The 15,102-nt window shown below is 49.2% G+C and overlaps 1 protein-coding gene across 1 annotated transcript in view; it reads left to right on the plus strand.

Annotated features, from left to right (window-relative positions):
• Window positions 1–15,102, plus strand: part of Dock2 (dedicator of cytokinesis 2) — a 409,837-nt gene that overhangs the window by 353,108 nt on the left and 41,627 nt on the right. The window contains exons 36-41 of the mRNA XM_046421400.2: window positions 79–119; window positions 4,050–4,140; window positions 4,937–5,056; window positions 8,441–8,530; window positions 10,098–10,202; window positions 13,080–13,221. Coding sequence (XP_046277356.1) covers window positions 79–119; window positions 4,050–4,140; window positions 4,937–5,056; window positions 8,441–8,530; window positions 10,098–10,202; window positions 13,080–13,221 — 589 coding nt within the window. The remainder of the gene's footprint in view (window positions 1–78; window positions 120–4,049; window positions 4,141–4,936; window positions 5,057–8,440; window positions 8,531–10,097; window positions 10,203–13,079; window positions 13,222–15,102) is intronic.

The following is a 15,102-nucleotide window of genomic DNA, read 5'->3' on the forward strand; positions in this document are numbered from 1 at the left end:
GCGACCTCTCTCTCATCCCCGTCGCGACACCCTCTACCCTCACAGCCTTGCTTATGGCTGTTTTTCTTCCCCATCCAGAATTTCTACAAAGATAACAACCGGGAAGAGATGTACATAAGGTAAGAGTCTTATTTTCTAAATTCAGCCTGCTGTGCTGCTCTCCTGCTGACATCCCCTGATGGTTCCCCACTGTCTTCAGGATAGAGTTTGACCTTTTCGTCTTGGCATTCATACCCCTCATGTTCTGATGCCTATCAATTCCCCAGACTCTGTCAATTCTTCCCCATAAGCCACTCAGAGCTCTCCCGCCTGTCTGTGGCCCTGCTCCTCCCCTTCCTGTGGGCAAGCTGCGAGCTGTTTGCATTTGTTGCTGGCTGGTGTATGAAGCCCAGGTTGGTCCGGGAAAACTGTACAGCCATTGGCCAGCCCGGTTCCGAAGGGGAGAAGTACAGAGTTGCACAATGCCTGCTTCCTTCTAGGCCTTTAAGAGATACTTATTTTAATATATCATGAAGGGTTTTAGGGACATTAGCCTGGAGCTAAGAAGTTCTCTGCCAATTTTTTTCTCAGAATATCATATTTTTCTGCAAAGTTTTTTATTGTTATTTTTTTGCTCATTACAAAAATAATATAGACTTTTTACTGAAACCAAATAAACTCATAAACATACAGACAAGCAAAACAAAGCAATGAAATAAGTCCCCATAACCCATACATACTTCCAGATCTTTCTATGTTTATGCATATATCAAATTCTAGGCAAACATTGCTTTTTGCAAAACTGGAATTACTAATGATTTATTATTTGCTCTTTTTTTTTTAACTTGACAAGAATTCCATGTCAACAGATGTATTTCAAGATCATTTTTAATGAAACTATTAAATTTCCTTTCTGGAACAGACTATAATTTATATAACCAGTTCTATATTGTTGAACATTTAGGTTGCTTCCAACTTTTTCTCTAACAAACAGCACAACAACAGAATTTTCGGACATATACCTCTGTGCATATCCTTAGGAGTCAGGAGCCCCTGAGGTGGAATCAATCAGAAGGTTAAGGAGCCAGGTATTTTTAAGCCCTTTGACATATTCAGTCAAAGGGAAGAGACTTCAAGACTAAAGTCAGTCTGCTCTTACTGAAGATATTTTTAGGTTCTTAGTTTAATGTTATTCCAGAAGTAGGAACTTTCATTTGAGGGGAAAAAAATAAAATTAGAATTCTATAGGTTGTCCTGAGCTTGGGTCGTTTATAACATCATTAGACATGACACTGTGGTAGCACCACATTTGGGGACTGGAGGACTCAGGATCTTCTCCCTGTTTTCTCTGTTATGTTGGACAAATCGTCCCGGGAATTGGTTGAGGCTTGCCCATCTGCAGCGTGTTTCCATTGCACCTTCTGTTTGGAGGATGAGACAAGGTACGCTAGGTGACGCGCCTGGCATATGGTCTCTCCTTCCATCCTCTCTCCTCTGCCTCCCATTTTAGAAGCACAGATGGCAGATCCCAGACCTCTGCAAGCCTTGGAGACTTGGGGCCTATCTAGGAAAGCCATATTTGCCCAAACCAGACATGGCAAACAGGGGATAGTCTGAAAACCTGTTCCATTTGGCAGGCATCGTATTTTAAAACAATTTTTAATTCGTTGCCAAATCTAGAGATTCTACATAAAAATCACAATTTCCTTCTCCTAAAAAGAGAGCCACATTGGAGCCTCATCCCATCTGACAGCTCTCATGTGATGGGTGGTGGTGACCCTTTTAGACATGGCAGGAGCCAGCCCCAGGGTCATGAAACTGTCTCTCCCTGTGGTTCTATATCCTGCCTACCTCACTCAAGCATCTAGAGGTATTTGACCTGATATCCTAGTGAGCTCATTGAGATCCTCCCTTGGGCTCTGTAACAGAAGACCAAACCCTGGGATTCATAAAAAAACGGAGAGGAAGCCTTGGCCAATGCAGGAGTTGACCATAGCAGGAAACCTCTCCCTTGGGCCATGCCCCCATCCCAGTGTTAGATACAGCCTTCTAAGGGTCTAAGGGATCAATAATCAATGGGAAGAGATATAGCAGGATTAACCCATGCATGCACACAGGCGTTTCAAAATTCCCAGCTCTACCTGGAGGTCACACACAGCTTCACCACGTTATGGGGAGGAGTGTGGACAGACTGGAAATAGCTGGGCTGGAACCTGCTTCTGCCTGTCTCTGGCTCTGGGTTACTAACTAGGCTCAGACTTCTCACCTGCACATCATTGCTGGGATGGATGGATAGGCTACTGGTAATAATGCGCTCACTTGATGGTGGATCCTTCTGCCTGGGAGGTTGTCCCTCTTATGCCCTTCCTTCCCCTCCAGAGCCCAGCTCACCTAGCAGGCCAGAGCCCTCTCTAGAATCCCTTTCTCTCCCCCACTAGATAAATATCACTCTCAGTCCATAGATCTCACCTTGACAATATTTATCACAGCTGTATTTCTCAGGTATTCATTTGATAAATTGATTCACATCTAAATCTTTTAGGCTCTGAATCCCAAACGTAAGAACAAGGTCCATTTTTGCTACCTCTGATTTCAAATGGCCTGGAATAGCCTGGGTGCTCAGTGCAACTCTACTGGGTGAACAAGGGGATGAGCCACAGGGCCCTGGGTGGCCTGGTTCACTAGTTATCAAACAATTACAAGGTGACTGTCTTCTCCAGACCTTTGACTGTCCCTAACCAGAGGTCAGGCAGCTGACATTCAGCCCAGCAGCTACATTTTATGTGGCCAGGGACATTGAATGTCAGCAGCTCCTTGCTGAGGTCTGTGCAGAAAGCCTTTCTTCCACTAGGAACCTGGGCCTCAGCACAGGGACCTGCACTGATGCAGATGCTGGAAGCCCATGTTCCCCTGAATGAGGTGGTGGCTCTGGGTGAAATCCCACCACAATGGCTGCAGCACCTCTCCTCCTGGAGGAAGAATCAAGCTTCTTTCCTTCACCCTATTACTAAAAGTTGGGTTTTAATAAATGTCCCTAATGTCATGCAAGTCACCAAAGCAGTGGTTCTTGGGCTCTGACTTCTGCTTCTAGCAGCGGTAGGTGGGAATGTTTTGTAGAAGAATGAGGTTCACAATGATAATAGATAGCAGCTGTCAGCATTCAGTGCCAGCTACAAGCTAATCACTTTCCATGCATACTTGCCTTTATTAGCAGCAATGCTAGCTGTCACTTATGGAGCCTTTTATGTGCTACTCTCGATCTGCTTGGCCCTTTACACTGAACGGCTCTCTGGGTAGATTATGTGAGAGTTGCCATCTTGCAGGTGGGCAGACTGAGGCACAGAGAAGTTCATTGGCTGCCCATTGATGTCTGTTGTGGGTCAGTTATCTAAGAACTTACCAAACCTTCTTCCTTTGCTCCTGTCTCCAATACCCATCAATAAATTGCCATCCCAGGGTTCAGAAACTGGAATGTCACTTTGCAAAGGGACAGGACATAGGATTGAATGGTGGGTTCTCCCCATCGACAGCTCAGGGCCTCTATGTTAATGTCCATTCTCCAGCCCCTGGCCTCCCTCCTTTTACACTTTTTTTAATACTCAGAGAACAGAGGAGGGAGTAGGAGCTTTCCTTTCTAGTCGTTGGGGCCCATTACCACCCCAGCAGGCCGAAGTGGTTGAGTGGAGGTGATGCCCCACCATTTCTGTTTGTCAGCCCAGGCCTTCTGATAAGTTCTCCCCACCCCTTCTCTCTCCTGCCTTTATTTCCCTGACTTGTCATATTGCATTGGCTGTATCTTTCAGTATCAAGCTGAATGAATGCTGGCTGGGATGGTCCCCATTCTCCAGGCTGTGGCTTTATCATCTGAAAATGGGAGTCCCAGTGAAACCATCTCGTAGGCTTTTCATGAGGAACGAGTGATCCAAGGCATCTGGGCCTGGTACCCAGCAAATGCTAGCTGCTGTCATTATGAAGGCTCTCTTGTGACCTACAGATGTGCATTCCTTCCTGTCCCTATCAACACCTCTTTCTCACTGCTCCTGGAATTTGGTGTATTTTTCCCCAAACAGGTATCTGTACAAACTCCGTGACCTTCACCTGGACTGTGACAATTACACAGAGGCTGCCTACACACTGCTCCTTCACACCTGGCTTCTCAAGGTGCTGTCCCTTTGGATGAAGGGGGTCCAGGCTGGGAGCCACGTGGGGCCCTAACATGTTGAAGAGTTAAAAAAAAAGGAAAAACAGCCATATGCATTTTGTTTTGATCAGTGGTCCCAAAATATTGACCTGGCAAGATACTTTTCTGCCCTACTTCCCCTGATCACCTAAGGTTTTAGTGACCTTTACATTTAGCAAATATAACCCCCCAAGATATATTTTGCAGTGTTATATAGCATCCTGCTATCAGCCATAAACCATTAGTGTGCTCACTGAACTGCTTTCATTCTCTTGAAAATTTTGCAATAGCTGGATGAAGTCAGATGATCTCCATTGGCTTTGGAAGAGCTGGGATGGCACCTCATCAAGGTCTAGAGAGTCCCTGCAAGCTACACAGAGTGAGCCAATGAAGCAAATTAAGCACCACTCAGCAAAAAATCAGGAAGTGCTTTACAAAGGGAACTGGCAGACTGGAATCTGCCGGACTGACCACTGATACCCAGAGCCACAGGGAGCCACACAGGGTCTGCAGGACCTCAGCTCTCTCCTCATCAGTATGTGTTCTGGGACATGGGTGCTAAAGAGCAACCTCCAAGCATCCTGGTACTCATGTCACCAAGAGGGCAGCCTCCCCTGGGGGACCTTGAATTTTCAAAAGTGAGCTAGGTTTGGGAGAAGAGGAAAGAAGGAAAGCACACAGTGTGGGGAGGGTGTTTTCTGCCCTTCAATCCTGGGAAGACAACTGGCCGTGGCAGCCCCTTGGCCCTGGGTGACTCCCTGCGTTCTCTCTCCACAGTGGTCAGATGAGCAGTGTGCATCACAGGTCATGCAGACAGGCCAGCAGCATCCTCAGACCCACCGGCAGCTGAAGGAGACACTCTATGAGACCATCATAGGTTACTTTGACAAAGGAAAGGTAATCTGCTCCTGCCCCTTCTCTCTCTGTGGGGACCCTGGCCATTGGGAAGGACAGTTCTCTCCTAAACCCTACAACCTATCCATCCTCAGGAATGCATAGCTATCCCTGCAAATCCTAAATCTGATCCCTTCTTTCCATCTTCTCTCCATCTCCATTTGAAACCTTCCCTTCCAAGTATCAGCATCATTCTCTTGGCCACTACGATGGATCCTAAGCAGAGTCCCTGCCTCCCTTCCCAACCTGTGGATCATCCTCCACTCAGAAAACATGTCATGATCCTATCATGAGACAAGTATTGGATTGTGCCATTCACCTGTCTGATTGGAGGAGATTCAGCGACTTCCCCATTCCACTTAGAATGCATTACACAGTCCTTCCCATGATCCGCAGGGCCTCTGTGAGCTGGGCCTTGGATGCCTCCTCTGTGCCTCCCTCCTGAGAGCTCTCTTCTCACCTGCTCTGTGCCAAGCTCCTTGGCCTCAGAGCCCTGGCACTGGCCCTTCCCAGCATTTCTCCCCCCCACACACTTCCTACTGGAAAGCTGGCTCCTGCCACCACTCAGGGCTTTGCTTTGGGTGTGACATCCTCAAAGGGGATCTTCCCCGGCCACCTCCAGGCAAAGCAGCATTGCTCTGCTTTGGGTCACCATTCCTGCTTCTTCAAAGCACTCCCCACCCTCAAACAGCACCACATTTATTTTGTTTCTCTTGTTTATTGTCTGGCTCCCCAATTCAGAATGCCATGACAGAAGGACCCTGCCTTGTCCACTGATAAATGGCCAGTGGCCAGAACAGAACCTGACACACACAGGGACCAAGGACTTTATCCAGGGCAATTGAGTGGACTGAGTGGGTAGATGGCATGATGGCACCAGTGTGGGTCTGTAGCCCGCAAAGATTCTTGGTTGGGTTTGGCCAGGAATTGGGCAAACCAGCTACTGCCCAGCTCCAGCTTCCAGTGGCCGGTCAGGCAGCAGTAGCCCAGAGGCTCCCATCATCCCACAGGGGTTGTGGCCTGGCAGCTGAGCCCTCACCTCTGGAGCCAGACTCCAGGGTTTCACTCCTTGCTTCTCTACCCCCTCCAGTTTTCTTGGCCTCTGCAAGATTCCAGCTTTCCATCCATCATAGTAAAATACTAATAGGACCAACTCCCTGGTTGTAGAGTGGAAATGAGGTGACAAGATCCGCACAGAATGTCTACCTTAGGAACTGTACGTGGTGTATCTTGTTCATTTCCATGATCATCATTGTTACCTGGCTCTGCCACTTCCTTTCCCAAGCCTCTCTCAGCCTCCTGCTTATCCACAGCCCTGCCTCTCCTCTGGGCTGCAAGGTCTCCTCCCGTTCACCAGGACACCATTTAACACTTAATTTTGGTCTGTCCTGCTGCTGCAGTTCATTGCATCTGTCTTGGTCTGATCTCCCCACCATCCTGGAAAGATAGAATGAGGTAATGTCTGCAGAAGGGCTTATAAATCCCCCAGCACTGGGCAGTTGAGAAGACCATCTCATAATTTACAATGCTAAGCCTCTTGAGGGCAGAGACTCTGCCATCTCTTGAACCTCCTGCCCCACTGAGTGTCAAAGTAAAGCTTCTGGTTTGTTTATTGGCTGGTTAAGTCAGCCAGGCTGGGAAAGACCCAGAAGGGGCTGTAGGGCTGTGTCCTCCTCAAGGCATTCAGTGCAGTCTGCCCTGTGCCGAGCATGCCAAGCTCACGGACGCATGCCAGCCATTATAATGTTTGCATGGTGCCCTTTGTGTTGTGCAAAATGGGGGAGAGGGCAAGGGAAGAGGTGGTGCCAAAGCATTTGGGAGCAGAGAGGAGGCAGCAGATGGAGACAGCTCAGCCTGAAGACCATTTCTGTGGATGCTTCTAGAATGAAGCCCAAACTCCTTAGCACTCCATTCAGTTTTCTTTCTCCACACTTCCTGGGGAGACCCATTGCTACAGACACACACAATGGTTCTCCACTCCACATGTCCATCTTCCCATAACCTGATGGACTCCTGTACCCCCTCAAAATACAAACGTTACATTCACTGATGTTCCGTGAGGGTAGAGATTGCATCTTGTCCATCCTCACATCTGCTCCATGGCTGTGGATTCAATGCCTATGAACCACCCCCAGTACCCAGCAACAGCAGCTCAGTAGTGAATGTCTGAGGCTCAAAGAGATCAGGGACCATCAGAGGCCCCAGGGGACCTGGGAGGAAATCCAGGGATCTGACTTCTTGCCATCTCTCCTTCCATGTTCTCTTGGTGATCTTAACACATGGGGAGTTTCTTCTCCCCAACTGTATTAGGTGGGAAGTTGGTGAAGACCTGCACTTGAGCCAAACAGCCCTCGCCCAGTGAGGGGCATTTCCCCAACCTTCTTGTTCTGGGCAAAGCCTGCAGACTTGGTTCCTCCTGGCACTTTATGCATTTTATGGGGCTCACTAAGCTATCCGTGGTTTATAGCCGGGCTCCTCCGTGCGGCCCTTGGTTTTATTGCATATGTGGTTGCAGAGAGAGCACTTCTGCTATGAAGCTCACACTGCGTTTTGGCAATGGCCCTCTCTCCTCCTGGCCTCCTCCAGCGTCTTCACTGAGAGGCATTTTCTATTTTGAACCGAATTGCAGCCCACCCTGCACCTCCCCCTGCTTGTCTGCAGAGGTTCATGACCTCCTTTAGTCTAAGATGGTGGGTACTCTTGGCTTCTCACCTAAAACAGAGCAGAGAAATTATTTTTGAAGATGGGGAAGATGTCCTACAATGTAATTCTAATCATTTTTTAATACTCTGAAATCACCTCTCCCTCTGCCTCTACCTGCTACTCACTCCCACCATGAAGCCAGACAGGGAAGACCCCAGGACTGGACATCAGGGCAACCAAGGTCTGGTCCAAATTCCATCTCCAGAAGCTCTCTGGCTCAGGTCACTTGCTCCCTTCTTTTTGGAAGGTGGGGCCAACATACCCCTGCCCAGCCTGCACCCTGCTGGGGCATCACAGGAGGAGTGGAGTTGGAGTGACAGCCCCAGGCTGGCATGCCGTTCCTGCTGCTGGGCAGGCTCTTGACCGGGGGCAGGCTCTTGCCTCCCTGAGCCTCCATTCTCACCTGGCCATGAGGGGCCTGTTAGTTCCTCTCAGGGTGGTTAGAAGAAGCAGAGAGCATGGGAAAAGTAATTAGCCTACTCCATTATTCATCAAGAAACTAGAATTAGAGGCCAGAGAAAGGTCATTCTTGCCAGGAAGCCCTCGGCTCCCTCCGTGAAGGGGGGCAGGTCTGGGTGAGGCTACAGCTCATTCTCAGGGGCACAGCAGGGCTCAAGTCCCTCCCTCAGCCAAGGCTCCAGAGAGTTGGGGTCCCCATAACCTTGCTCCTGTGACCTTCCGTAGATGTGGGAAGAGGCCATCAGTCTGTGCAAGGAGCTGGCTGAACAGTACGAGATGGAGATCTTCGACTACGAGCTGCTCAGCCAGAACCTGGTAAGGCGCCCTGGCCCTGGGGTAGGCTGACTGCCCTGGAGGCTGCTCACGGCCTCCTCTCCCCACAGAGGTTGCAGAGGAGGAGACGGGAGGCCAGGCGGGTTAGGAAAACAGAAGAAGAATGGAGGTGGGGCCTGAGTGAGGCTGGGCCGAGTGTCTCTTCCCGTTGGTTGGATGGAGCGTTAAGTACCTGTGTAGCACTGGGGCATCTGTTGCTGTTGCGAACCTGTTCAACACAGCTACATTTGCAAAAAAAACACTCCCACAAATCACTAAAACCAATTAAATAAAAACACTTATTTGTGCTTTTTGATGAGCAGATAAATCACATTAAAATGCTCCCCAACTGGCTTTTCCCAGAAGCATGTCAAGGCCCAGGACTTGGTGGGGAGTAGAAAATGGAGGAGACAGACTGTCCTGCCTGTGCCGCAGAAGCCAGGACGTGGCGGGGAGTTGGCCTCTGCAGGGAAAAGGCAGAGCGCTCAGCTGCTCCCTGTCCTGTCCACACCCCACAAATTTCCTGGATGCCCGAGTGTCAGGACCTCAGGGCCTCTTCCAGTCCACTGAGACAAGCCAGTCTAAGTGTTTCCAGAAAACGATAAAATGAGAGTCTGAATATCAAGAGAGAAATGATAGCTTTTTTTGATGGGAGGGTGCAGGTATGATGAGCTGGTTAAAAACAACTAAGCTGTTAGCTGCTTTAAGACACATAAGATATGTTGCAAATACACACAGGTGCTTGCACTGGGAGACCCTTAATACCTGCCCCAAGGGCATATCTGCATAGGTGATTGTGGACATGATAGCACACATGACTTCCAGACATGTGCCTTCATGCACAAACACACACACACACATACACACACACACACACACCTCTGATACACACCCCTACACAGAGCCCTGGGCCCCCAGGCTCCTGTCTAGATCCACATGTCAAGTTGAAATTACCAGTGATTATGAGGCGTGCGTGCGTGTGTGTGTGTGTGTGTGTGAGCACGCGTCCGCGTGTGCACCTGTGGGCATGCAGGCCACATCAGGGTTTCTATAGGGCCAACAGCCATTGTAAGATGCCATGAAGTGTAAGGTAAGATGGTTTTGGAGATGTCAATATATAAGAAATACACACCTCTTGGGGTTAATGAAATACGTCAAGTGCGCATACACAGGAAGACATCTGCATCTAGAGACACTCATCCATTTGTGTACCCTCACAAGCATACACCAAGTGTGGGCAGAGTGTGAGCACGGTCACCATGGTGGGGCCCCGGGAAGTAGCTGCCTGGACACAGTTCCATACTTCCTGGTTAAATTGAGGTGCCGTTGGTTTAGCTGCAAACTGGAGGGACTTGTGGGATGGTTATGAGGAGATGCAGGTAAATAAATGAGCGAGGTGGAGCACAGGACCTGGCTTGCCGTGCACAGAGCTGTCCTATTAGATTACAGACACAGCCGCAGGTGCGCCATTCTGTGCACCTGGCATGTCGGTCTTGACTGTGGCCTCTTTGGGTGGAAGGTACCTTGGATGCACATCTGTGATGTCATAGCCTGTGTTTTCTTCTTCCAGATCCAGCAGGCAAAGTTTTATGAAAACATCATGAAAATCCTCAGGCCCAAGCCAGACTACTTTGCTGTCGGCTACTACGGCCAGGGATTCCCCTCCTTTCTGCGGGTGAGTTTGCAGGAAGCTCTGGCTAGGGAAGCAGGATGGTGGCATTTCAGGTGTCTCTTTGTCCTTTGACGATCTGCTCCTGCTCGGATAGAAGCTCACAGCTCAGAAGCCAAGCTTTCCTCTGCCCCGAGTGCTGCCACCACCCCCAGGAGTCCTCAGCCACTCTTCCTGTCAGAGCCACCAGCATCAGTCACCTGCGGTGTGTCTCTACAGCAACAAGGGCTTCCTGGAGAGGTTGTGAGCTCCCTCTGTTATTGGAAAGAAGAATTCAAAGAGACTGGAGGATGAGAGCTGCCCGGGGGTCCGTACACAGCAGTTCTCAGGAGTTTCAGTCATAGGGTCTTGTTGCTCTTAAAAGTACTGAGAATCCCAAAGAACCTCTGTGTTTTATGTACATGTACCATATGAAAACTAAGAAAAAGATTAAAATAATTAGTAATTTATTTTAAAATAACAATAGTAAACCCACTACCTGTTAACATAAATTGTAAATTTTTTTAAGGAAAAATAGCTGTATCTTCCAATTTTAAAAAATAAGGGAAAATAGCAAGATTGCTTTACAATTCTGCAAATCTCCTTGATGTCTGGCTTCAGGAAAGAGCTAGGTCCTCATCTGTTATGGTCACACATCACAGAGCCTCTGAAGACCTCCACCTTCTCCCGCGAGAGAGCAAGGGTGGGAAAGGCGAAGACAGCTTCTAAACTATCGTGAAACGGTTCTGATTTTGTGAGCCTCTGGAAAGGTCCTGGGGACCCTCAGGGTCCCTGGAGCATTGTTTCTGAATCACTGTGTGAGAGGCCTATTCATCCACGATGTGGAGGGATGAGGTCACCTGTCAACTTCCTTCCAGTCCCTGAGTTTATGGTTCTATTCTGGGCACAGGGAGAGCCAAAGGAAAGAGCAGACCTGACCCCTGACCTCACTCGGCCTACAGCACAGTCAAGGAGCTAAGTCACCATGGTTACCAAGGGAGTATGATTACCATGGCAGAGCCACGGGAGTGACGTCATGAGCACCAGATGGCGTAGCCAGGGAGGCTCTCCTGGGTGGAGTGGAGGTGGCTTCCCAAACTGATGTCAGTCACCTCAGGGTCCCTGGGCAACCTGTTCAGAACATGTGTTCCTGGGCCCAGGTCCTGTAGGCTCCATCTCAGGGGACTGGGGTGAGGCCTGGGAATCTGGACTTTGTTTTATTTCCTCTCTCCCTGCCCTCCTTCCTCCCTAGGTCCCCTTCCTTTACTCTATTGCTCTTAAAAAATCTGTTTATTTTTTAATTGATACCTTATCATTATACATAAAATCAGAATGCACTCTAGTCCATGCACCCAATATAATTTGGTCAACTTCATTCCCCAGTCCTTCCCCTTTCTCCCCCCCTTCCTCAATCTTGGTCCCCTGTTTCTATTCTACTGCTTTCCCTTCTGTTTTGGCAAGATCCCCCTTTTTAAAATTCCTTTTTTCCCCTCTAATTTCCACACACAAAAGTGAAAACATTCGACCCTTGGCTTTCTGAGTCTGGCTTATTTCACTTAACATAATGTTCTCCAGTTCCATCCATTTACCAGCAAATGGCACAATTTCATTCTTCTTCATGGCTGAGTAGAACTCCATTGTGTATATATACCACATCTTCTTTATCCACTCTCTATTGACGGGCTCCTGGGCTGGTTCCATAACTTAGCTACTGTGGATTGTGCTGCTGGCATGTGTGCATCACTAGAGTATATTGATTTTAGTTCTTTTGGATAAATACCAAGAAGTAGGATAGCTGGGTCACATAGTGGTCCCATTCTTAGTCTTTTGAGGAATCTCCATACTGCTTTCCCAAGTGGTTGTTCTAATTTGCAATCCCACCAACAATGGACAAGTGGACCTTTTCCCCACATCCTCGCCAGCAATTATTGTTATTTGTAGGGAATCTGAACTTTTTAAAAAATATTTTTTTAGATGTATGGACCTTTATTTTATGCATTTACTTATATATAGTGCTGAGAATCGAATTCAGTTCTTCACACATGCTAGGCAAGCGCTCTACCACTGAGCCTCAGCCCCAGCCCCAGAATCTGAACGTGTAAAGGCCTCCTGGGCTCTTCTGATGGTGCCAGGGTTGGAGGTCTGGTGTACAGAGGCCAGAGAGACTTGGGCTTGGACAGAAGGACTCAGGGACCATTAGATGCAGTACAGCTGGCATAGATGCTTTCTAGAACAAGGCTTCTCAGCCTTGGCACTGTTGACATCTTGGGCCCATCCTGCTCAGTCGTGGGGACTGTCCTGTGTGTTGCAGGATGTTTAATGGCATCTCTGGCCTCTGCCCCAGCTCCCAGTCGCACTCCTCACCCTCAGCATGACAACCAACAAATGTTTCCAGACACTGCAGTGTCCCTTGGGGACAGACACCGGTTGAGGACTGCAGGTCTAGAAGTGGCTGACATGGCTGAGGAAGGGTAAAGAGAATGTTTTGGGGAGCTCAGGGTCAAAGCCAGGAGAAGAGGTCTTGAACATTTTGTCCCCCCAGGCCCAGCCCACGTCACATTAAAGGCCAGGAGGGAAACGTTGTGGCCACATAAACAGGACAGTGGGTATGATGGGGTGCAATATGAGGAAAAAAAGTATTCTGGAAGCTTCACATGGGATGGTCTGCAGAAGATTCTCTGTGTGCACACTCTTCCTTCCTGGAAGGAGCTCTTTAAAGAATTGGCACACCCTGATAGGGCGGGAGTTGAGCTCCTCCCTCCTCTGGTGGGAAACTGAGGGGACAGGGAGCCATCGGAGGCCCCACAGCCCCATGCTCATTTCATAAGCCTTCCAGCCGTGATTGGGCCACATCCTCCACATCAGGAGGCTCTGGGGTCTCTGATGGGTGTCACTTCCTTGCAGAACAAAGTGTTCATCTACCGAGGGAAGGAGTATGAGCGAAGAGAAGACTTCCAGCTGCAGCTGATGAGCCAGTTCCCCAACGCGGAGAAGATGAACACAACTTCTGCCCCCGGAGACGACGTGAAGAACGCCCCAGGCCAGTGTATCCTTGGACATTCCAGCCACGGGGCTGGGCATGAGCAGCACTGTGGGCACCTCAGCCCGTAGAGCTCAGAGCTGCTGCCCACCCTGGTGTGCCAGTTTCAGTGTCCAGCATGGGATCCAAAGAGCCCGTCTCAGTACAGCCAGCCCTCTGTGTCCAAGGGTGCTACACCCCTGGATTCAGCCAACCACAGACCAAAAATATTTGAGGGGAAAAAGCACAGTCTGTGCCAAATGTGAACCGATTTTTTTCTTGTCATTATTCCCTTATATAACAGCTCTTCACCTAGGATTTTCAGTGTATTAGGTACTATAATGACTTAAAAGTATTAGAAGTCATTTAGTAAGGCCTTTAACATGTACAGGAGGATGTGAGACTACTAAGCCATTTTATGTAAGAGATTTGAACATCCTGAGATTTTAGTATCTGCTGGAACCAATCCTCGGGTGTAGGGAGGATGACTGTGCACTCTGAATGCAGCACCCAATGACCCATGCAGTCTCTCCTCAACTGTTCGCTCTCATGAATACTCTGAAGTCCAGATTCTGCCAAGCATCAGACAACGCTAAACTTACTAAGGGGTCCTGTCTTCAGGGAGCTTAGAAGATAGCAAGTAAAATAAACACTGAGCAACAAAATGCAGGATTAAATATTTATTTATGACAATATGATCCTTGCAGGACACTGTGGGAAGGAGCACAGCTGGTTTCAAGGACTGAAAGGACCCCAAATTGCTGTTACAATAAAACCAAACTCCTAAGCAGGGCTGGAAGTCTGTCCACTCTCTGACCCCTGCTTTTCCCTCTGGCCATACCAGCTCCTTTCTGTTCCTTAAACATGCCCAATTGTCCCCACCTCTAGGCCTTCTCTGGTCCCTTTGCATAAATTGCCCTTCCCCTATTCCTTAGGCAGCTGGCTCCTGCTCACCTGTCAGATCTGAACTTGGCTTCCCTCCTGGAAGAGGCTTTCCTTGGTCACCTTTTCTAAAGTGGCCTTCTCTGGACTCCCCAGGACCATGTTTTCTCACACTGTGTTTGTTTCTCTGGAGAATCGACCTTGATCTGTGTTGGTCACGTGCTTCTTGAAGGCACATGAGATGAGGGTAGAAGTTGGCACCAAGAGAATGACGTTTGTTGTGCCCCCTTCCTGCACTGTGGCCCTCGCCCACGAGCCCTGGCACCCAGCCCACTGCCAGGAGAGGTTTGTTGATTAATAGAAAGAAAGAGAAAATGAGAGAAAGCAGAAAGAGAGAGAGGGAGAAGGAAGGAGGGAGCAGGGCAGAACCACTGGCTGCCGAGCACAGAGCAGGGCAGAGGTGACAGTGCGTGAGCAGGATGCAGACCCAGTGTTCCCAGGGCCAGGAGCCACACTGACTCCGGGCAGGAGGCAGGGTTCAGGGCTGGCTGCTGAGCCGGGAGCACCTTGACCCAGCCTGGCTCCCCGGCATTGCGCCCTTTAGCACAGATTAAGTTACAGCCTTTAAAACGGGTTGACAGGTTGCGTGGCTGGGCCCTTCAGTCTGCCAAACCTTAATCCAAATATTTTTCCCTGGGGTGATAAATATTCATCTGTGACCTTTTTAGTATGCTTGCCTGCCCTTCATGGCTGCCCTGCCACGGGCATTTGCAGGAAGAGATGCAACTGGTGGTGGCGCCCGCTGGTTGCAGGAGAGGGCGTGGCTGCCGGCGAGACAGGGATTACACCACGGCCTGCGAGGTGGACATGCTGGTGTGGAACTGCGCATGCTCATTTAACCAGGGCAGGGGAGGGGCAGGTGTTCCTGGGCCAGGTCATCATAGTTGGGACTCTGAGGCCTGAGTCAGTGCCAGGAGCCAGGTAGAAAGGCAAAGGGAGAGGGCTGACATTTGCTAACTGTCCTCT

This window comes from Marmota monax, unplaced genomic scaffold (genome assembly GCF_021218885.2).
Source record: "Marmota monax isolate L192 unplaced genomic scaffold, Marmota_monax_Labrador192_F-V1.1 WCK01_AAM20220418_F8-fsc00084, whole genome shotgun sequence".
Lineage (NCBI taxonomy): Eukaryota > Metazoa > Chordata > Mammalia > Rodentia > Sciuridae > Marmota > Marmota monax.